Here is a 25,862-nt window from a genome sequence, read left to right as displayed (position 1 = left end):
GGAAGTAGCTATTACCGTAGGTCTCATGGTAAGACCTAGGCCCGGGACCGATTTACTTTTTCATTTTGATGTCCCCAGAGGCCAAAAACACCATTCGTTCAAATTTTTATATATCTATATATAGATATATATGTGTCCATCCGCACGATAACTTGAGTAATTTTTGTCCGATTTTGATAAAATTTTGTTTGAAGGTGTAAGGCGGGATAAACTCGAACGAGTTCGCGAACCAGCATGATCGGACTATGGGAACGGGGGTTTACGGGGGGTTTTATGGGGTAAAAATAGGTTTTTCCCATTTTTGACCAAAAAAAAAAACAAATTTTGCAAAATCTTTTCAAACCATTTTGTAGAGCTTAAAAAAACAAATAATTTAGTATATTGAAGTGTTACTATGCGCCTAATGGTTACGGAGAAAATTCCAAAAAAATGTAAATTTTAAATTCCCATGTTATTCTTATGGAGAATGAGTAAACTGTTGTAGTTTGCTTGTTTATGAACATATTTTGATCAAATTTGGAAAATTTTTTTATTTCTTACTAACTATTAACATTTTACAAAAAAAAGTTTTACCCTCCCTGATGCAGCAAACCTAAGTACCTGTTAAAATAATTCTATTTAAATAGGAAATAAATGTAAAATTTTTAAGTAGACATTTTAGTGTAAATCCAATCAGACGTATGGAAATTCGCTTAGTCTGCAGGTTTGCTGCGGCGGGGGTATTTCATTACCTTATTGTTAAACAAAATATCATACATTTAAATAAAATATATATATATTATATATTAATGTAATATTGTGTAACGTATGAAGATATTTTCTTATGATGATGTCTCCATGCGAAAAGTTATATCTTAGAGAGGAAGTGCTTTATTTATCGACGTTCTTTAAAATTGTTGTCTTTTAGAAATAAAGGTGTGCAATAACTGTGTGAAATTATATAAAAAATTGAATCTACAACTATCAAATGAGGGGGATGGATGTAAATAAAGTCATTTTAATGTACCAACTTAATAATTGTTAGCAACACCTAGTTTTAAGAAATAAGAACATATTCTTCGTCGTACTGTAGCAAAAACTGCCGTTTTGAACGCATGCGTTGCCGGTCTAAAGTAGTATTTTTATTCCCTAGGGAGTAGAAATCGTAGAGAGTAGAAATCGTTTTTAGCCTCTAGGGAATAAAATCAACTGTAAACTCAGTTGCAAATTTCGATCCAAACAATCGAATGCAACCATCGATTAAAAATCGATAGGCTAAAAACTTTCATTTATACATTTTTTAATCGATTGTCGTCAGTTTTTACCTCATTGTTAATAGTTTGAGATATCGATGGGATAATGTACACTAACAAAATCGTAGGAGACGAACAGCTGCTTGTTTAGATTAGCAAATTAAATTGAAAACAAGTTAGTAGTATCTTTGAGCGGTCATCTTTAATTTAACACTATTAATTTTAGTTTCGTAACATATTTTGTTCAAATAATGGTGCAATAAGGAAAAAATATAGTTCATTACTTAGAGGAAACGTGTCTTTTCAACCCTCGCTCATTTTCCGATATCGACTTTGCCTCGATCGTAGAACTTGAGCCAGTAGAAGAGTCACTTTAGCCCTAGTGATGAAATATACTATTGTTATATGACAAGGTTTATTCAAGGGAACGGGTTTTCTAGTTACTATAGTGTTTTTTAAGCAGATCTCCGTTAAAATTCGGACGGAGCTCTTATTCTAAAATCTACACCCAAATCAAGCAAAAGAGTAACAATTTTGTTTTTGTATAGCTTTTTCATATTTGTTTATGTTTTCGTGATTTTACTGTAAAATGTTTTGGACATTTATAGATAAGAGCATGTAGAAGTTTGAATCAAATCAAAGTTGGCATTCATTAAGCTGTGACTTTCTTATTAGGATGAATAGCAATGATTACGCCACGCAACGAATAAAGTGCTTTTCCATTAACGTCAGTAATTCTTTCTTTTGTCTCCCCTCGAACTGTATATTAAACTTTGAGAAAGTTTGCTTGAAAGCCTATTTCAGCCTTAGCGATAACGAATGCGTTAGATTGATTAATTGCCTTTCTCTATGTGTTTGAGCCAAAAGAGACCTGAGACAGGCCATTTAAGTATTGAGAAACTTTCTATAAGTCTCAATTGTATTAGGAACGTTTTTTATGAAGACAAACTATTATTTTAAAATCGTTTAAAATTGTTGGCATACGTTTGTCTTTTTATTACATCGTAATACCTATACATGAGTAACTGTATTGTATGCATTAGTAATGAATGAATATTAAGCATCAGTTATCAATACAGTGCTGAAGCTTATCATGGAATACTATGCCTAAAGTTAGTTAGGTACTTTGCAGTTTGCTAAAAAGTACTTCTAAGAATATGTTTTACAGCCCACAACCGTGCTTAAATATAGTACAAAGGTTGCATTGCATGTTGAAGAAACAGAACCAATTTCTTCAATCTCTGCCTTACACCCAACTTATTTTTGTTACATTCATTCATAATGTTCTTAGCATTGGAGAAACAAGCGGTTTTGTAAAAAAGTGTCCCTACAAGTTTCATTCATGGGCGGCAGCCCGGTACTGGTATTGATATTTCTGCAAATAAATGGAATATATAATCACATCCATAGAATAGTTAGTTGTATTCTTTAACTTATATCAACTATTAAAAAAGATAAACATTTATTGTCAAAAGAATTGTGTCAATTATTCCCATTCCAACAAGTCTTTCAACTTTTAACCAAAGCAACTACATGCTCAAAACACCTAAAACTAGTTTTTATCAGAAATAATCGAAGTGAAAAATATGTACATAAAACATTTTATGATGGCAGAATATTACGACATAACATATTTTTTATCACACATATTATCAACACACAAATTAATACAGATCAGTTTCATATGACAAAATGTTCAATAGGCTACGGCTGTAGTCTAGACATAAATTGATACTTGTTTACATTAGTGTATGATACATTATGATCGTCAGTAATTGTTTATAATTTGTACAAATCTTTTACCAAAATAGCTATGAGTGAGTAGTATTTAAATTGAATTTTGAAATTACGTTTACTTTGTAAATTTAACGTTCCCAAATTCAAGGATATTCTTTTAATTGTCTGTAACTGCAGGTAACTGATAGTAAGTTGATAGCTTATTATCAACTAGCTGTGTGTCCGTTCTACGCACGGGGATCTTATCGTAGTCAATTGAAACGTTCTTATATTAAGAACAGCAGTTGGTTTTCATATTTTCAGATATACTGGCAACACTATTATACAGGGCGAGTTTTAAATGATCAGTTCAAAAATATCGATCTCTTAATGCAGCATCTTGTGCATACAGAATGTATTTTCCTAAAACATTGACATTTTTTTTATAATTTCAATTTGAATTTATTTTAATCAATGGGTATGTTTCTGTTGACTTATGTACTATATAGATAGATAAATTATCCTTTTCGAGGTAAAGTCGAACAAAACAGATATCGTACGCCATTGTCTTCAATCGTGGAAAACAAATAACTTAACTCTGCTGACTTTAAATTTATGTTCTGTAAAGATTCTAGTTGGATACGAAGTTAATGTTATATTTCTTCTGTTTCTTTTCTAATTTATTAGACACATTTTTGCCAAAAACCCATTTTAATCTCAGAGTTTAGTTAAAGTTAATGAATTTCCTAAATTTGTTTAAAATTATAGTTTTTTATTAAAGCTGAAATGAAAATCATTTTTCTCCCTGCAATATAGTTATTATTGATTTTTGATATACAATTATTAAAATAAAATAGGTTGGATGGGGAAAGATGCATGCATACCTATGAATACAAATTAATAATTGTAAGCAACGTATATAATGTGTGCCTTACTAATGGGATTTACCTGGTAATGAATTAAACAAATTTCCCATTCTGGCTCAAGCTTCCAATTATTTTCTGCTGCGTCAAATTCCAAACAACGCTTTAGTAATTACGTTCGCTATTATAATTTAAAGAATCCACTTCCAATATAAAATGTTATGGCCAATCAAAACCAAATATTATGGCATATTAGTCCTTAAGTCGACATCTGCTACGTTAAAATAAAGCAGGTTATATCATAGATTAAACATAAACAGCATGTCATATCTATAGTTATATATTTATTTTTGTTTATGTTGGTTTACCTATGTAACACATTTAGTATAGTTAATTTTTGTTTTTACTTTTCAGATTAATTCAGGTATACACTAGCTTTTCACTAGCACCATCATTAATTTGTTATCGTCATGGAAATTAGTACAAAGCTGCTCATTATAATCATCTTAATATTACTTATAGTCCATATTTAATGTGATTTATTCAAACTTAAAAATAGACTGTTTTCAGGATTACATAAGCATCAGTTTAGTTATTACTATTAAATTAAAACCATTAGTTATTTATGACACTTTGCAGTTTCATTATCACAATAAAGACTTTTCCAAGTTTTCCTAACCAATTAAACATTTTCCAACCTAATGACAGCTAGATATACAATCGAGAGTTTTAAAACAATCACTTTAATCCAAGAAATGTTTAATTAAAAGAATAAAACCTCAGGCTGTTGTTCTGGCTGCTTCTTAATTAAGAGAGATGATGCAGTATGTCAAGGCTATTTGTTAGAAAAAGACATTAAAAAAATTAACTTACGGGTCTTAGAATATAAATATATAACAATATATGGAGCCTTTTAAAATACAAGGTATTTTATTTTAGGTACCGGTTTGATATTCTACCCTTTAATGATCAACATTGCTGTACTACAACTATCACTTTGCTATAAAGTATGGAAATTAGGAATAAACTATTTACATAAAAAACATCCTGTCGACCGTTTTATGTGAATGTTAAATACTTGCTTTGCCAATTGATGTCGTGTTTTCTTATTACATTACAGATTATACATAATAAGGTTATTTATTTAATATATACATGTATTACAAACTTTGCAACCAAAGAGCGTTTATAAATCTTTATATTTTATAAGAGTCTTGTATGTGTAATTGGAATATATCATGTACATAGCGTCGAGAGAGCATCTACATTCTTGTATCCATTTTTAGAGGAAATTTAAATTAGTGTTTACACTATAAATGTGAAAAAGTGCTAATCAGAGTTGGACCCAATCTTTTCTTCAGAGCCGTTCCTATTAGCCAGAACCTAGAACCGCTCAATTATATATGATCACCATTTTATATGCTGATACTAAGTGTTTTGAAATGTCCAATTTTGAAAACATGATATCAGGACTACGACGCCTAAACTTCCCTGGTACCAGCATAGGATATTTTTGTTGTTAATTTTCGTAGATTTTTATAATCTATGTCAGTTTATTTTAAATTATTTATTTTTTGAAGTAGATAGTAAGTATGGAACAACTGACGACCAGAAATCGATGTAATAAATGAGTTTTTTATTCATATGTATTGAAGTAAAATAATATGTTTGCAGTTTGACTAAGATTGTGATATCTGAACTTAATAACCAAGAAGTTCGTCCAATAAACTCTCCCTTGTGTACAACCCTAAGTAATGACAGGTCCACATAATAACCACAACTGTCAATAACATACACATAACATGCTGTCTATTGCTCACTGATGTGCACATGAACAAGCACTCTGTGAAATTCTATTGTGATTGTAATGCGTTTATTACTCTGAAATACCAAAACGCTTTTGACTTTCAAATAATATTGAGGTTTTCAAACTTAGACTATTATTAGACTTATTTTTTATACAAATACGACTATGGTTAAAGCTGACCAAAACCTAGTTGGCAATAAACTAATAAATCCTGCTGTTAATATAAAATTTATACTATGTGTTAAAAACGTCATACTTGTTTGAAATTCCTAAGAGGTAAACAATTTTTTGTCGGCCAAAGGGTGTGAGTCTCTGTATTAAAGGAAGCTCTTTTATAAATATGTGAAAAAAATTATGGCCCTATTTATGATATGATTTAAGTTTATAAATAATAACATGCATCATTGGATATGATTTGAGTTATGTTTACCGTGATAATTTTCTACGTAAAATACCTCTTTAAAAGTAAATTAGTATTTTCTAACTTTCTTATAAAACATATTTCATGTCTGTAAATAATTGTTGGTAGTCGTAATTGTGTAGGCCTATTGTAACTAATCTTTATTGTTATAACAAATTTTACTCATATAGTAATGTTTTTGGCAAATACGTGTAACAGATAATATTTTATCGTATAAAATCTAATGAACTAAAAAAAAAAATAATAATCTTTTGAAATCAATAAAAATATTAGTTGTTGTAGCAACGACCAAGATTTCATGTATGTTGTATAACCAGAGGCAGACTTCATAAAGTCGTTTATAACTCCTTGTCATGAGAGCGTTCCCTGCAGCAGTGCTAATGTAACTGTAGATTACAACCCTACAATGTGTGAGTTATACGAACACCTATAAGGAATTGATGTATAATGTATAACCAGAGGCAGACTTCATAAAGTCGTTTATAACTCCTTGTCATGAGAGCGTTCCCTGCAGCAGTGCTAATGTAACTGTAGATTACATCCCTACAATGTGTGAGTTATACGAACACCTATAAGGAATTGATGTATAATGTATAACCAGAGGCAGACTTCATAAAGTCGTTTATAAATCCTTGTCATGAGAGCGCTCCCTGCAGCAGTGCTAATGTAACTGTAGATTATAACCCTACAATTTGTGAGTTATAAGAACACCTATTAGGAATTTATGTATAATGTATAACCAGAGGCAGACTTCATAGAGTCGTTTATAACTCCTTGTCATGAGAGCGCTCTCTGCAGCAGTGCTAATGTAACTGTAGATTACAACCCTGCAATGTGTGAGTTATACGAACACCTATTAGGAATTGATGTATAATGTATAACCAGAGGCAGACTTCATAGAATCGTTTATTCTCCTTGTCATGAGAGCGCTCCCTGCAGCAGTGCTAATGTAACTGTAGATTACAACCCTACAATGTGTGAATTATACGAACACCTATTAGGAATTGATATGTAGTTAGTGACACAAAAAGCGTCTAGTTATATACAGTAGTAAAGTATAAAACCTGAGGCAATCTTTGAAGCAACGAATACATTGGGAGTATTTAAAAGCGTATCATGTTCTTGTATCTGCATTTTTTGTTTTATTTTGAAACTTGTTGCACACAACGAAGAGCTCTTTTAACGTAAATATCCAAATAATTTTTGTGTGGTTATGGACGAGCCAATCGTGTTAGTATATGGCTAAAGTGTAATACAAATTTAACATTTCACAAATTTACACTGCTATAGTGAACATTTTGCAGTCTCGACAATTTACTAAATAGTAAAAGTCAGTTTAATTTTTAATTTTTAAAGGACCTGTTCCGATTTGCGTGTTTATAAGGTTTCTAAATTGTTATAAAATAAGCAATCGCAAATTTAACACTTAATATATTTCTTTGGTAATTTGTAACACGTATACTTATGTTAATTGGCAATCATATTGCATAGCGTTTTAGTGGTTCAGAAATCAGAAACTATCCTAACGTTATTTAATTTTGTTGTAAGCAATCATGGTTGTAAGGTAATTTCATTATACTATTTTCAACAAATAAATATAACAAGAGACTGACAAAATATCAATAATCCAGTAAATTTGTATTTAAATTTACTCATAGCGAGAAAGTTTTGGGGTAGTTTAGATTTTTTCCATTTCTTATGTATTTTGGGGTGCTGAATCCGAATCTGAGGTTTGCCAACAAAAATTCTTGACGCAACATTGACAAAAATGAGAAAAATATGGAAAAAATGATATTTTTTGTAATATTTAGCTTATAACTCAGAAACTATCAACTTTTTGTTATTAGTCTATATTATAAAAATTAAAGTACACAAAATTTGCTACAAAATGTATCCCTAATGTGGAAATCTCCGATGAACCGTTTAGGCTCCAGAGCTATTTGAAAATTGGAACATTTTGTGTTAGTTTTTAAATTTCTCCAATTATTCTGTCAGTGATATATATTCATTGTATATGCCCAGGCAAAGGTCTTATATAAATCCAAAGTGTTAAAATTGATTAATTTTGTGTTACTGAACCGTTGACTTTTTATTTAGTGTACAGAAAAGTTACACGAACTGTTGCCGTTTAAATTATCCTTGCTCAGAGGGTTGTAATGAGGCAGGTTCTGGCAAACGTTTCGATGCATTATTTGTGAGCATTCTAGCTTGTTCATCTGGACAATTAAAAAAAGGTTAAAAGTAAAAAAAGTTACACATAATAATAAGTAATACCAAAATCAAAATTATCAAAATTAAAATAATAGCAATCTGTTAATCATGTAATATTGTATGCACCTGATGACGTGATATTTAGATATACGTAAATATTAAAATGTTATGTAGGCATATACTGTTGCTAAGCATTTATATTGTGTGTAGATTTAACAAGTTAATAAATAAAGGAATGTGCGTTTGGTACTATACTTACTTTCTTACTTACTTAGACTCTAGCATCACAGCCCATTGTACATCCTCAATCGTATTGGCATTGGCACTCATTATAAAATTTTCTGTATAAAATTTCAAGACCGATGCATGGCTTAGAGTGATTGGCACTGTTACCATAGGCCAATACAAATTTTTTTCACCCCCATTCATTCACCCGAATGTAAATGTAAACTCTAAGCGAGTTATGTCCACACAGCTACTTGAGTTGGGGGCAGTGAGGCAACATCGGATTTAGTTTTCTAGCCAAAATTTGTATTGACTATCTTAAATCAATTAACCCTTACCACTCTCATGTAGGACTATGTCCTACACCCTAGGACCTAAAATCTATCAAATCTACACACAATGTAAATGCTTAGCAACAGTATATGCCTACATAACATTTTATTATTTACGTATATCTTAATATCACGTCATCAGGTGCATAAGATATTACATGATTAATAGATTAGTGTTATTTTAATTTTGATAGTATTGATTTTGGTGTCACTTATTATTATGTGTAATTTTTTTTACTTTTAACCTTTTTTAACTGTCCAGATGAACAAACTAGAATGCTCACAAATAATTCATCAAAACGTTTGCCAGAACCTGCCTCATTACAACCCTCTGAGCGAGGATAATTTAAACGGCAACAGTTCGTGTAACTTTTCTGTACACTAAATAAAAAGTCAACGGTTCAGTAACACAAAATTAATCGATTTTAACACTTTGGATTTATATAAGACCTTTGCCTGGGCATATACAATGAATATATGTCATTGACAGAATAATTGGAGAAATGTAAAAACTAACACAAAATGTTCCAATTTTCAAATAGCTCTGGAGCCTAAACGGTTCATCGGAGATTTACACATTAGGGGTACATTTTGTAGCAAATTTTGTGTACTTTATTTTTTATAACATAGACTAATAACAAAAAGTTCATAGTTTCTAAGTTATAAGCTAAATATTACAAAAAATATAATTTTTTCCATATTTTTCTCATTTTTGTCAATGTTGCGTCAAGAACTTTTGTTGGCAAACCTCAGATTCGGATTCAGCACCCCAAAATACATAAGAAATGGAAAAAAATCAAAACTACCCCAAAACTTTCCTGGTAAAAACACAAATTAACTGAATTACAATATCTTTCCAGAAACATTTATTTGATAAAATGCCACGCTGTTTAAACCCGTTGCACTTCATAATAGGAAATAGGAAACATAATATTTATCATTTATCAACATACAACAAGGTTTCTTATTGATTGGCTAAACAAATGAACCACTACACGCTCCATTTCGTTAAGTAGCCTGAAAATGTCCCTGCATAAAAACTCTAAATGATAACTTATTCTCAATCAAACATAATATTTTTTTATTTCCATATTTCAATGCTAATTGTATGAAAAAAATAAAATATTATAAAAACTAAAATTAAACGGATTTTAATACTGTCTCTTTGTTTTAGCTTAAGATAGGTATTTTAAGGTTTGATAGCCCTTTACTAATATATAGTTAATTACTAATTTTTATCTATTAATTATAATGATTTAATGTAAATAAAATAAAAACAGGTAGTGCGTCTTTCGTTTTGAAAAATACTGGAAAATCTAAAAGTAACTGTCATTTTATATTTTCAAGATTTGTTATTATATGTTTTAAGTATAGAAATTTTATAAATTTGTAAATTACAAACGTAAAATCTTCATAGATTCCTATCCATGTACTTATATATTTGTAATTATTCACGTTACGTCCCGATTAAATTGGACTTCCTTGTTTATACTAAGTCTGGTTGTGTACGTTAAATCATTAACATATAAATTATATTATTGACAAAAGATTATTAAAATAATAATATTTTTGTAATATTTGTCGTTTTACAACTCAAAAAAGATTCTATATCAGTGTGTTATTGCTGTTGAAGTGTACATCTGTTTGCCACGCAGAGTTCCCTGCGGCGTAGCTAATTTAGCATTATATTGCAACACCGTGCTGTGTGTGAATTGTGTCTAAGATGTACCTCATGTATATATTTCAATTTATTCTCAAAAATGTGTTTAAAGAGATTTTCCTTAAAACTTGAATTGATAAAAGCTTATACTAAATAAAAAATACATACTCGTGATTTTTTTTTCATTGCATTTTTCTAATAATTAAAAACTAAGTCATATGTCATTTATTCAGCCAAATTAACGGAATGCTACTATTGTTAGTTTATAATTAAAATTCGGTGAAGGATTATGAAATCAAAAGTTACCAATCCTAACTTACAACTAAAGTAACTGCCTTAAATTCAGACTAAGTTTAATGTGTATTATTTAAATTTTCTTCAAGAATTGGTATTCAAATATAAAAAAGTAAAACTTATATTTGATCGAGGAAGGGTTATTATTATTTAGGGTTTTTATGAAGATGTTTTAATCTTCTCAATGAAACTGAGGGCCAGCCTTTCTTATACAACAATAATTCTTTAAACCACTACCAAACTGTGTAGCATATTGAGATATTGACTATTTCTTATTATAAAGTGCAAAGTTTATAAACAGCGTAGCATTTTATCAAATATTTCCTGAATGATATTGATAAATATTCCGTCACTTATAATATTCGTCAGAAATATATAAACAACCACATAAGTGAGATTGTTTAGGATGGTTTATTTATCATTGGGATATTGCTTAATTCCTCAACTACTACAATGATATACTTTCTAATGGTTCGATAGACATGAACATGAAACCAGCGACCAGCTAATGATATCTATTAACTAATGACACTGATGTTTATAGGAAAACACATATACCGTGATGACAAACTGTTTTTATCTTCCGTTCTGTGTAGAAATCTATTGTCTTAATGCCGTAACAAAAGCTGAACGTTGTAAGCAAACTAGGCCAATGGTTCAGTTCCCAATCCCTAGTGAAAATATCATATCTGCAGAGTTACATTTTACTGCATTGCCTTACAACATACGATAAATATTAATGCATTTCCTATATTGTTAGTCTGCAGTGTATTTCTATAATGTTGTACACCGACCAAGAATAACTAATCACACATATTTTACACGTATGAAATTTGTAAGAAACTTAATATGTTACAACTATTAACTGGACCGTAAGTTGTATAGTTTTAATACTTCATTCTACTATCTTAATGAATTCCCGTGTAAATATATCAACTACAAATCTCATTTTAGACATTACGCACAATACAGTTTCCCATCAACCACTTAACATATTTGATACATTATGCTCATTATTTATTAATTGAACCACCGTTGCACATTAACAATTTCATTAACATTGTATTCGTATATTAAGAAAGTTTATTTTTCTAGTTATAGTACAAGTTTGTGTTCGATTTCTATTGTCAAAGGTTTTTTTTAAATAGTCAAAACCTTTTCTGATAAAAAGTATATCTGCTTTCAAGACACGCCCGCTAAAACAGTATGGATGAACAATTTATAATGTAGAGTCGTACAATTTGTGAAGTTGAAATTACAATTTAGTAGCAGTTGTTAATTTTGCAGTAACGTAAAAAGTTATAAATACGTAGAAAAGTTTACTGTTTCCCGAACGCAATGTTGTTGGTAGTTTGCAGCAAGTTGCTTTGGGGCGTCGTAACCATCAGTCACTTTTACGGTCATTTTATACTTCAGCATCGGGTAAACTTTTATCTCTGTACTATAACGAGTAAAGTTAAAATTTTATATAGATTTAACTTGTATAAATATGTTTATACACAAATAACAGTTTTAAGAGCCCGTGCCAAATTCTGGAGCGAAGGCCACCAGAAAAGCCTCCTTTTATTTTAAACTTGTCCTCAAAAGATAAATGTTTTATTGATATTACATTTCAATTGTGTCAGGGTTCTAAATACTAGGATTTATATGAGTATGAGGTATCAATTATTAAGATGGTCTTTCAAATCATTTATAGAAATTTTTCAAATACAATAAGGTATCTACAAGCATGTATATTATGTTTCTGATATTTATTGATACTTTGTTTAGATATTATAAATACTATTAATTATTTGAGAAATAAAGCTAAGTACAGTTAAATTGGTATCGTAATGCCCCTCAATTACTTATCAATTAATATAAAGATTGACTCAAATGTCATTGAAAGATTTTTCCACGAGAACTATATTTTGTACCTAAACGATTATTCACAAAAAAAATATGAATGAAAAACGTTTTTGTCAGTGGTGAATTATTTTAAACGCGTCTTATGTTCAAGTTTCTATTAAAATCTGAATTTACCATTATTTTGATCTTTCAAACATAACCCGTTACATAAATTAGCTTGATAAAAAATGAAATTCAGATAGTGTTGTTCAATCTAGTGTTGCAGTGCAATAGTACAGTGTTGGACTTATTGGACCGTGTACATTCTAACTTTATGGCCGGTCTTGTCAGCTGTGATATATTACCCCTACAACTGGATGAAAATAAATATTATCCTTGACAAAATAATTTTGTATTAGGTACATTGTAAAAGTTCCTCTGTTATGGTTGTAATGCGAAAATTTGTAAATGGTGTGTTATGAGCCATTATGCACTATAATTATATTTTTAACATTTTTGTTTAGGTAATAATTTGTATTTATGTGGAAGCCTTTCGGAATTGGTATTCAATTATAGCTGGTTGCGTACCTTGGCGTCCAGAATTCCACAGTCAAACTTCTGTTGACTGTTTACGACTACCAAGTAGTCATTTTCAAAAAAATGTCGTCAATTTTAGTTTACAGCCATTTTTATTTTTTGGTATCAAATCGTCGAAACATACCTTTCTATTACTTGGTTGGTCTATAAAAACTGCTTCCAAATCAAGTAATCGTTTTTGCACTTAACAAACACCTGTAATCAACATTAGATTAAGTTTACTGCTAGCACTGTAAGCTGACTGTCATTGTGTTTGTTACAGTGAGCAAGTTTTTGCGCAATGGAGTGTCAGACAAGGACGATAGTTCGCCTTACTTCGAACAGTCTCTGTATGAGGCTGAGGTGGACGAGAATGAAGAGATCGACACAGCAGTGCTGGCCGTCACTGCAGCTACAGCGAATAATGGTGAGCGAACAGGACTAAACATAAAATAGACACAATGTTATGTTGTAGCATGTAAAGCATAGTAGGATAGTCCTCTTGGAACGGTGTTTCATCTTAAACTAGTACTACAAGGATCTAATGTAATGCACGAAATAAATAACAATCTCCATTCAACTAGACTTTGTAAAAAAAAAGAAAAAAACTTCAACATCTCCAAAATATAAATATGCAAGTATTAATATTAAGGGTTGAAACTTGGACGTAAGCTACCAATATAAGTTTTCGAATTAAGTTTGGCTTAGGGGTATATACTATAATAAGTTTCGGTATATAGCTAAAACATGATTATTTTTACTAGGCATTTGATTGTCAAAACATTATTATACTAAGCGAAAAATAAAAAGTAGATTTAACATGCATCATTAATCAGTTTGGTCCAAAGTGATGAAGTTGTAATTATTTGTGTAATTAAACCAAAATAAAGTGAAACTGCAAATTTTAAGCAATAAATCGAAAAAAATGTGAATAATACTTAATACAACGCATGCAAAATCTTATTTATTTGATTGACAAAGCATGATTATAATTAGTGTCTTAAAAAACCATTGTGAAACCAGGTTAACCGCTCTTCTAACGTTAAAGGTTAAAGCATAGATAAAACATACATGGTTAAAGTCTAAGGTTAAATTAAAATATTCACTGCTAAACATTCCAGGTTGGATTCTAATGTATTTGTTTCCAGCGACGAATATTCGATACGAGATTACAGGCGGTAACGTAGCCGGAGTGTTCAACATAGACCAAGATGGCGTGTTGAGGGTAGCGGGTCCTATAGACTACGAGACGAAGAAACAGGTAATTTCTCATACTAACTGTTGCAATATTGTTACTATTTTAGCCACAAATTGTCAAATTATCCTAAATTTTTTAAGGCTAAGGTCTGGCATTTTCAGCATGAGGATTCCAATTTTAAATACTAAGTGACATATGTAGGCCATGTATAAGGTGTTTCCTAACACAAAAGACTAATCGCATACAGTAAAAACATGTATCTAGAGTGAACTTAGTTTAGTTTTACAAAAATACTTTGCAGTGTACGGCAAAGGTAAGTAAACTCGAGATTATCTAATGATTTAAAATCCGACCCTATCTCTAAATACCAGCTATCTCTAAATAATCAAAGCAAGCTAATACCAGTTCCGTAATATTAAAGAACTATTAAATTTTATATTCAAACCTCTCTATTGATGACAAATCTAATTATTACTAGAACGAATTATATATTGAATATTATATATTTTTTGTACGGCATGGAACGAATTCATAGCAAACACATTCCCCAATGAGAATTTGTTTTTTATTTTACTTTAAGAGAATTACTCAAGATTTGTATTAACCATAATCAGATCCACATAACGTGTATCCCGTTAAAACGGCTGTGTACAACGGGTCGCCGGAAGACTGCCCCCCGGAAAACTACCCCCTCCACCAAGCAGGTTCCTACGTCATATTGACGTCAGAGACCGGGGGGGGGGGCAGTTTTCCAGTCACGGACACTCAAATTTAGTTGTCAAACAGTTCTAATCTAACCTAATCTAACCAACCAAACTTGCTGTGACATTTCGAAAATCTGTTTTATATTCACCACATGCCTTTACTATTATCTAACGGAATTACTAAAATTAAAATTTAAATTACATAGCATGATTTGTCTAGGGGGGGGGGGGGTAGTATTCCAGTCGCGGACACGGCTTCCATATGGGTTAGTTAGTAGATTTTGTGACGTCACGTTTCACCTGGGGGGGCGGGGGTAGTTTTCCGGGGGATAGTATTCCGCATCCCCTGTACAACCACGGCCACCTTTAACTCCAGGCCGCGCCCTTCGAAGTGGTAGCATCGCAGGTAGGGTTGTATACTGGGCTATGAAAATATTGAATCCACTTTAAATATAAAAAAAATACATTTCCAACTTAAATATTGTTTGGTTTTCAATTCTATACGTTTTATTTTCAACCTTTTATTACAGTTGTGTTCATAAATTTAAATTTAAATGCAGCTAAATTGTAGGTAGCTAATAGTATTTGTGTATTTTTTTTATATGAGAGCTACTGGGCTATGAAAATATGATATCCACTTTAAATATCAACTTTAAACGTCAATGTATTCACCAAATTAACACGAAACTACTTGCTCGAAATAGATAGTATAAACACATTTTTTACCTCATTGGTCTAACAATACATCATAGTTATTTTTAATAATCTTGCACTTATTAAGTCAGGGATGCTCGATATGTTCAAATAAGCTGTAAGTTCAGGACACTCCAAAATAGTACTGTAATCACGAAGATTGACAGTATAGGGTCAGTTTTCAAATAGATAGGTAGATGAGGTTTTGTTGTGATAGGTTGCTGTGTTAAAGCTATTGTTTGAAGCCTAGTTTTATATATTGTTTTAATTTTGTAATAAAAATACTATGGTAATGGTGACGGGCTGGACTTTTCAACCACGAGTTGCTCCAACTACCAAAAATGTTTGTTTCCCGCACAGGTTCTGTAACCTCAGGGCTTTATTGTTCGTTATTTAATAAAATAATTAGTTAGATTTATGTTGTGAAGAGTATTGTGTTTTTAGTTTATATTAGAATAAATACAATAACATGTAATACTAATGTAATACTTATGTACAACCTTAGTGTATAAATATGTATTGTATTGTACCTGTTGTATTTGAAAAAAACAATAAAGAATTTTTCAATTCAATTCAATTAAAATTTATATACCAAATTAGATTTTCAACTTAAATATTGTTTAGGGTTTCAATTCTGTATGTTTAAATTTCAATGTTTTAATAAATTTATTTTCATACATTTTAATTTAAATTAATAATACGAAATTTAGTGATTTGGTGTCACCTGTCTGCCATGTTATCTTATGTATTTACAACAAAGGAAACGTGTTGAACATGAAATGTTTCAGCAATTTGGTTTTCTCCAAATAAAACGTGAGGGAAATGTTTAAAAGAACGAATCAGTCAGTTAGTTGTCAACTCACGTTCAAGAATATGTTAGGAAATACATTACACATTTAAAGTGGATTAACATTGCAAAGCAGATTTATGTATATATTCAGTGATATAACGTTGTAGAAAGGTCAATTTTATTTTTTTTACGAAAAATGTATCTATAGTAGAGAGCTATAATAATATTTACTAATGTAATGTAGTTATCATTGTGCAGACAAAAGTTAATTTGTCTGAATGGTACATAAATAACAAATACCTCCGTTGGAGTTTGAAGTAATATATATTTATATATATTGTTACATATGACTAGTAAAAAAAAAATATAACAATCGCACTTGTGGTATAAGAGATATTTACACTATTTTTCTTGTAAATTCAATTTGAGACTCTTAAATTCTAAAAACTAATACCAATCATAAAATCAAATAATCTTAAGATAAAATGACCGAAAACCCTCGAAAAGATTACAGAATGTGACGCCCCATGTACTTCTGTTAAAGGCAACTTTTCTCGTAGTAAACCTAATATAATACTATCTAAATGTCTCGGGGAAACCCAAATGACTTGTCTATAGAAAAGTTCAGTGTTTCAATAAAAACATGCTACCGATGTTTCAGTATTTGTAAAATGTATTTTAATTCCATCACCACAGTATGACCTGCGAATAGTCGCTTCGCACAACACGAGTGCCAGTTACACATCTGTGGCAGTAAAAGTCAGAGACTCCAATGACAACCCACCGGTTTTTGAGCGACCCGCCTACAAGACACAGATCACCGAGGAAGATGACCGAAACCTGCCCAAGAGAGTGCTTAAGGCAAGTCCGCAAAAAGTAACACGTATAACAAAAGTGGTTAACTATTGCAGACAATCTATGTCAGCATCTTCTTAGTAAGGTTTAAACTTGGTTTTGCATGGCTTTCAGTGCTTTATTAATACATTTGATCCAAAAAATATAGGGAATACAGGCATTTACGGAATATTTGCTTAACAAAATGTATATTTAAGAAATAAAAATCTATTAGTTCTTAATCCATTTTGACACTTAATAGTACTGCTTAGAAGTGGTCCGGTATATAAACTTGTAACTTCCATTCATCACAGTAATTATTTCAAACCATTACTTTATTAAGTACTGTTGAACATCACCGACTATCTCTTGATTTACTAACCGTCAGAGATCAACAAAAACTTCGCGAGGAATTTAATAACACCCGACATTGTACACGCCTGCTCTACTTTGACAGAATAACAATTACCAAGCTACAAATTGCATTTCAGACTTCTTATCACTTTACATTAGCTAAGTACAGGTGTCGGATGGTAAATCAAAGACTTCAAGGGTCTACCAAGGTGTCCCGCAGGGATCAATCCTTGGTCCAGTTTTGTTCCTGATTTATGTCAATGACATCCACTCCTCAATGAACAGTGGGGAGATCATACAGTATGCAGATGACACGACTCTCTATTTTGAATCAAATTCCCAAGAAACCCTTGAAATTGAAAGCTTCATCAACTTGAACGCCTGCATTCAAAAGTTCCAATCCGAAAATTTAAGCACGAACAAATCAAAAACATGTTACATTCATTTTGCACTTCGTCACCGTGACGATGAGTCTACACCCACAGTAATGGTAGATGACACCTCTCTAGAGGAGGTTGATTCTATCAAGTTCTTAGGGATGCACCTGGATAAGGCGCTGAACTGGCAAGATCACATTGATAGCCTCTGCTCCAAAATCACAAAAGGTATTTTTGCCTTAAGGAATCTCAAACAGACCTGCACAAAACAAGTTCTAATCATGGCCTATTATGGCCTTGTTCACCCCCACCTTACCTATGGAATTAGGTTATGGGGTGGTTGTTCCAATCGAGATTTTGAAAGGGTGTTTATACTCCAGAAAAGAGCCATCAGACTCATTGCAAATTTAAGTCAACATGAAAGAGAGACGTGTAGGCTTGCTTTCAGGGAGCTTGGAATCTTGACACTACCTTCCCTTTACATTTTGGAGACTGTGGTTTATTGCCGTTTCCAACACTTACCAATTCAAGGCAATGCTATCCACAGCTATGGAACTAGAGCAAGGGACGATTTTCGCACTGTCCAACACCGCACAGCTGCGTTTGCGAAACTCCCTTCCCATGTAGGTGTCGGGTTCCTTGACGCTCTTCCTGAGAGACTAAAAAGCCTGGAGAGTTCTCATTTGTTCAAAACAAGACTGAAGAGAGAGTTGACGAATCTTGTGTTCTACGGGGTGGATGAGTTCACTAAATACCGTTGGAGTTGAATTGATCACAAAATTTTCTTCCCCAGGGGTTTAGTTAGATTTTAGTCAATGTTTATTAAAATAATTACTGTTATTTCTTTTAATAGGAGTTTATTTATTGTCATTAATTAATAGTTTATTCATTTACTGTTTTTACAAAGTATATATATACAGATTTTATAAATAAACACCTACCCAATATCCGACCTTAGTTTACACAGCTACATGTTATATTTTATCTTATTTGTTGCATTTTTTGTATTGACTGACGTTTGCTATACAATGTACAATTGTCAAAAAGCAATAAAGAGATTATTATTATTATTATTATTATTATTATTATAAGTAGGTCAGATAGGAGTATTAACACGAGTAATTATGGAAATTATAAAAATAATAAATAATAAATCTAACATACACACGTGTAGTGGTATGTTAGATGTGTTACCTTTGATCAAAGGGGGTTGGCTTATTAAGTTTAACGGGTTGAACTATACAAATTTGAATATATTATTCATGCACTCACCCTCATAAAGAACTAGCTTCTTAGAATTATTTATTATTCCTAAGATCTACTAATTAATTGTTTGATTTGTCCTCCTCCCGCCTTATATTTATTGAAACATATAATACATTGTAATTTTAGAAGAAATACCTCTTACCCATGACTAAAATAAAAGATATTAACTAATCTTATTTATATTGATAATCGGTGTACAAACAATGATAACCATCAAGTCACCAATTGACAGATTGATATCTACATAATTACTGGGATTTATTCTATTGACATAGTAAATAAAAATCTTAAATGTGTAGTTCCGTTTTGACGACTCTTTATAATAATCACAATTTTGTAATATGCGTCACACATTACTTGTACAACCTAAAAGAACTAATATTTTACAATACAATACCATCTCACGATTCAATAAACAAACTTCAAAACAAATAATCACGTTTTGATTGTTTGCCATTTTACTGAACAATAAAGGTTCCACATCGCCGGAGGTCGTGGGATGCAATTTAATTGCAACCCATCTGTTGCAATAACATTGGTAGCAATGTTGACAGAAGTTTTATTAACTTCAATTACAAATCGTAGGTGACGTTTATTAACTTTGACATTGGATCACCTTTATTACATAATACAATACAACTTAGATCATTGTAGGCTTTGTGATTTAACTCAAGATTGCAAGTTTCTGTTAACATTTAGAAAAATAAACGGTATCACCAATTTGAAACTTTCTCCCATAAGCTTGTCAACAACCTTTATTATGGGTAAGCGTTGGGTGTAACTATGATCTATTATAGGGAAAATCACATAAGTTGCAATACCTTTTGAACCGTAACTGTTACAGCAATGGGGGATAACACTATTTCGTTAATAATTATAAGGACCGTAACGATTAACTTTAATCAAAACCTAAGTTTTTCCTAAAATTGATTTTTTTGGGTTTTTAAGGAAATTAACATAAGTTACAATAACTTTTGAACTCTAAGGTAGTAAACTATTTACAGAGTTAATAATATAAAAAGGAATACAATATCTATGTCAAAGCCACATAATAATCAGAATAAACATTTTATATCTGTAAAAAGAAACAAAAGTAAAATTGGATTACAAGAATCTGGCCTCACCTTTGTTATATTTTACAGGTGGTAGCAACCGATGGCGACCTAGACAGACCACAGAACATAGTGTACTCTCTGACAGGACAAGGTATTGACCCTGACAACCCATCAAACAGCAAGTTCACCATAGACAAGCGGTCTGGGGAGATATTTGTGTTAAAGGTAACTAACAGTATAACGATGAATACATGTAGAATAGCCAATCATTTCAACTGTTACAGTCTTTTAATTTTGAAAGTGATTAGTTTTTGAATTGGAATCGGTTTTGTTTACCTGTATTTCTTACAAGAATTTATACGTGTTGTAGCTAACAAACAGAGGGCTACAAAAAGGTTGATATATATGTATATGTGTTTAGTTGAAATGAATCAAGCGTTATTTAAAGGAACTGAAAGATAAATTTTATTTTTTACCCGAGATAATGTTGCACAAATATAGGACACGAAATATTTTAGTAAAGAAAATGAAGAATAGACGAATTTCTATTTGCCTGTTTGGAGTTTCACTTGAATATTACTTTAAACAGCAGTGATTATATTTATTCCAATTTATATAGCAGGTATATAACATAATTTATTTCTAATTTAATAGTAGATCTGACGAGTACTTAAGTTTGCTGTTCCAGAGAATGTAATAAAGTGAGTTTTCTTAGTGAAATGTTAATAGCTTAGTTTAAAATTCATACTGCCAAATTTTATAAAATGTATTTAAGGAAGCAAATAAAAACTCTTTTCTTGTTTGTGAAATAAAATGATTAACATGAACATAACACTGTAATTTAAATTACCAGTGTTTTCTCCTTAACCGCCAAACAATAAAACATAGTAGTATACGAACTAGTTTTTTAGGCCTTACAAAATGATTGGAAAGAAGCATATTATTTTCGAGTGTCTGAATATATTTATTTATAAGATACCGTACACAATCTTACCCCATAAAACCTCTTTTCCATTACATCGTTCGCAAACTCGTGTGAATAAATTAGGTTTACAAATTTCTACCAATCATCAATCAGTACATTTTTCATTCAAGTTGTCGTAGCAACAGACACATTATACGTGATCAGGTGGAGTTTTAGTCTTTTTTAAGAAATAAAAAAGTAAAACGGTCCTGGATTCACGTCTCACCGCGATACCTATGGAACAATATTGTTCTTTATTTGAAAATTTTTATAAAAGGTGTAAATTTGTATTGCCTACTAAATTTATGTATATAGCTTAAACCAAATGTTAGTGTAATCAAAAATTTACTCATTATTCTTATTATACTGACAATTTAAATGTTAACAAAGCACAATGTAAATTTTCCTGGAACAGATTTATTACATTTCTTTGTAATGTTTCCTCGACAAATTACAAATTTTGCGAGGTCGTTGTGAGAGGGATCATGAGAAAATGCAAACGAATTATCTCAAAGCGAAAGCTTCGCAGCCGGACAGATGGGAATGTTTTTGTTCTCTTGATTGCGCATAAAGAATTTTTAATTACGCAGCAGACCACAATTATCAGTGTATAAATATTTTTTCTTGGATACTTTTTTTGTGTATGTTAAATATAACAAGACATTATTTATGTCACACTATTGTGAAACAAACTATTCAGTGTAATTAGTACCCGGAAGCTAACCTGTATATAGTTTATTTGTATTTTTTTATAATTTAGTATCCCACGTCATATATACATTTTACAATATCTTAAAAAAGCACATTTCAATAGTATACATGTTACATTGAAACTTAACGTACCAGCCTCTCTCATTTTGGAATTATTTTACAAACATAAATTTCTGGACTTATGAAAATGATATCACTCCCTGGAGTTATGATTTCATTATAATTCACGGCGGGCTGCACGTCTTCAATAACGTTGGCTAAGACACGACTTATATTTAATTTATGTTTCCGAACTAGGAATCGTATATGCATACAAAAAGTTCCCATAAAAGAATCTGACAACATACAATTGTTAATGACCACAGTCAATGAATAGAACATTGACTTAAATTCCGAAACATAAGACCTTCATTTCAATGTTTTAACATTGGAATGGGGCTCCTAGTTCTATACTAATAAAGATTGTGAGAGTGATTTTAAACAAACATAAAATGTAACTTAAAAAAACTAGTTCCCGTGATATACTAAAATATTTAACCATGTATTTGCAGCCTCTGGACAGGGATCAGCCCAGAGGTAGACCAGCCTGGAAGTTCACAGTGTTCGCTCAGGACGAGGGTGGTGAGGGTCTGGTTGGTTTCGCCGATGTCCAAGTCAACTTGAAGGACATCAATGATAACGCACCGGCATTTCCTAGCAGCATATGCTATGGCAACATCACTGAAAACGGCGAAGCAGGTAATCCTATTATCCAAGCATCTAGTACTTTATCATCAGTATAAAACACAGATGCATATTGACCCAGGTCAAAATTGGTTATTCTAATTAACAAAATATAGTATGTTAATAATATTGTTTCATGTAACTTGAATCCAAACTGAAATATCTGGAAACTAAAATCGTTAAAACCAATTCCAAATTTGGAGTTTCATGAGCTAAAATAACAAACTTGTCATCACTAATTTCTATTACATCCGAACTAATATAATTCGCTTCCTCTTTTGCTATCATCTTCTGGTTTGGGTGAGCACAAAAGACACCTGATGTGCTCATATTATACTCAAATGTGTTTATGAAGCTCATCAATATGTATAACTAGGTCAAAGCAACAAACCACTAATTGAATTGTGTGATAATCTAATGCAAGAGTAAACTACATAAGCTATTCTTGTGTTAACTATGTTAAACACACAGTATTAACCAATGCGGCTGTTTCTATAGGTTAGTTTAAATATTAACAAACTGAACCGTAACATGAGTGATGCATACTTATTTACAAGTACATACTGGAACAAAACCGTTTTTTTATCAAGAAACTATTATTACTGCGCGTTCATAAAATTCTCATGCTCATGTTGGACACTTGGCAACAATTAATTACTATAATATAATTACACCTATTAGTTACAAATACTATTTTACTAATACACAAATGTTGAGTTTGCAAAATTAACTAAAAAATTATTACTAAAACTATAATAATACCACTAGTTATAGTAAAATCAAAATAGTAGTTCTGCTTTCAATGTCTAACGTTTGTAGATCTAAATACCACTCCAGGTGTAACACGATTTAATGAAATAAAGAAGCAACTCAGCGTAAAAGTTAAGCATTAGTGTCTTTAACTTGCGTGACAACATCAGTGAAAGTTACTAAAGTTGAAGTTGAATCCACCCAACGTATCAATCACATAACAATCGTTTTAATTTAAAAATTATTAACATATGCCCAATGCAAGTGTTAAAGTACGATTGTGAATAAAATTTAAACATAACTTATTTAAAACAAGAAATTTATCCTTGATAGTTGTGCATAATTTATATTACACCGATTCGATTTGCTGTACCATAAAAACAACATCATAAACGTTGCTAAAAAAGGAACAAAAAAGTGGATTTTTGTATACAGGGTGAGTTTTAATTGTCCCCCCCCCCAACTTTTTTCTACATTTTTTCAAATATCAATCCCAGACCACTTCCAAACATTGTTGGGTAGTAAGTACTTCATTTTGACAAGGTGGCCATTTCCGGCCGCCATCTTGGATCCGCCATATTGGATGCAAAATTTTTTTTTCAAATGTAAAGGTGGGGTTGTGACCCATTATTTCGAACTAAATTTTTACCCTGATTACAATGCCGCAAACCGTTTAAAAAAATCTTGATTCGTTCTAAAGTTATGAGGGCTTTTAAAAACTTTATTTTTAGCCCATTTTAACATTGTGCATTTACAAACTAAGACCATAATCTCAAAATAGTGCTAGATAAAGATAAGTATACACTACCAGTAATTGTCGACCTATTTTCACTTGGTTATGACTGATGTATTTTTTCCGGCCGCCATCTTGGATCCGCCATTTTGAAATGTGATAAATTATTTTAAATATGAAGGGGGTGTTGTGACCCATCATTTCGAACTACTTTTTTAAGCTGAAGACAATGCCGCAACCCATTTTTTGTTATCAAGTTTTATTTATGAAATATTGAAATTTTTTTGTTAAAAATGTCAATATTTCAAAATCAAAAAATGAAAATGAAAAACGGATCATGGAATTAAGTTCAGCTTAAAAAAGTAGTTCGAAATGATGGGTCACAACGCCTCCTTCATATTTAAAATAATTTATCACATTTCAAAATGGCGGATCCAAGATGGCGGCCGAAAAAAATACATCAGTCATAACCAAGTGAAAATAGGTCGACAATTACTGGTAGTGTATAATCATCTTTATCTAGCACTATTTTGAGATTATGGTCTTAGTTTGTAAATGCACAATGTTAAAATGGGCTAAAAATAAAGTTTTAAAAAGCCCTCATAACTTTAGAATGAATCAAGATTTTTTTAAACGGTTTGCGGCATTGTAATCAGGGTAAAAATTTAGTTCGAAATAATGGGTCACAACCCCACCTTTACTTTTGAAAAAAAAATTTTGCATCCAATATGGCGGATCCAAGATGGCGGCCGGAAATGGCCACCTTGTCAAAATGAAGTACTTACTACCCAACAATGTTTGGAAGTGGTCTGGGATTGATATTTGAAAAAATGTAGAAAAAAGTTGGGGGGGGGACAATTAAAACTCACCCTGTAGATACAAAATACCGTCTAAACTACATTATTATTAACATTTATTTTAAATCCTTTTTGTCGATAACTTTTATCGAAATATTTGGTGAACACTAAAGATTTTGCATTTCAATCTAGAAACAATAATAATATTGATAAAATATTACAACGGTTTCCAGATCAGTTTCTTTAATTATACTCAAATCTACAGCAAGCGTTCGTTATAAAAACAATAATAAGGGTTTTTTTATTGATAAAAGGTTAGACATATCAGTATAAACTGTTTGTACAATTTATTAAAGCTATTTAAAACATAAAAACTTCAAAATTTTTGTAAAACCTTAGTTCAAATAGTTCCGATGTACTATGGTCATATATCTTACAAACTCGTTAATGATGGATTTGCAGGTGCAGTTGTGATGACTATGACTGCCATAGACCACGACGACCCCATGGAAGGTACAAACGCCAAGCTGAGATACTCTATAGAGAAGAACGTGATAGAGGAGGAGACGGGAGCTCCCATCTTCGACATCGAGGCAGACACCGGGACTATCAGGACTGCGGTGTGCTGCCTGGACCGAGAGAGGACGCCGGACTACGCGGTACAGGTGGTGGCCTCGGACGGTGGCGGGAAAAAAGGTGAGTCTGTTACGAACTATGAGTGCCAGTCAAGCTTTCCCGTAAAACATATA

At 31.5% G+C, this 25,862-nt stretch overlaps 1 protein-coding gene across 1 annotated transcript in view; it reads left to right on the top strand.

Annotated features, from left to right (window-relative positions):
• Window positions 1–25,862, top strand: part of LOC129000521 (neural-cadherin-like) — a 58,867-nt gene that overhangs the window by 2,158 nt on the left and 30,847 nt on the right. Inside the window, exons 2-7 of the mRNA XM_054427484.1 lie at window positions 13,448–13,591; window positions 14,313–14,425; window positions 17,246–17,410; window positions 20,523–20,660; window positions 22,662–22,848; window positions 25,576–25,809. Coding sequence (XP_054283459.1) covers window positions 13,448–13,591; window positions 14,313–14,425; window positions 17,246–17,410; window positions 20,523–20,660; window positions 22,662–22,848; window positions 25,576–25,809 — 981 coding nt within the window. The remainder of the gene's footprint in view (window positions 1–13,447; window positions 13,592–14,312; window positions 14,426–17,245; window positions 17,411–20,522; window positions 20,661–22,661; window positions 22,849–25,575; window positions 25,810–25,862) is intronic.

This window comes from Macrosteles quadrilineatus, unplaced genomic scaffold (genome assembly GCF_028750875.1).
Source record: "Macrosteles quadrilineatus isolate MER2022 unplaced genomic scaffold, UCM_ALF_1.0 Scaffold_8__2_contigs__length_117827958, whole genome shotgun sequence".
Lineage (NCBI taxonomy): Eukaryota > Metazoa > Arthropoda > Insecta > Hemiptera > Cicadellidae > Macrosteles > Macrosteles quadrilineatus.
This window is presented reverse-complemented; position numbering and strand designations above follow the sequence as displayed.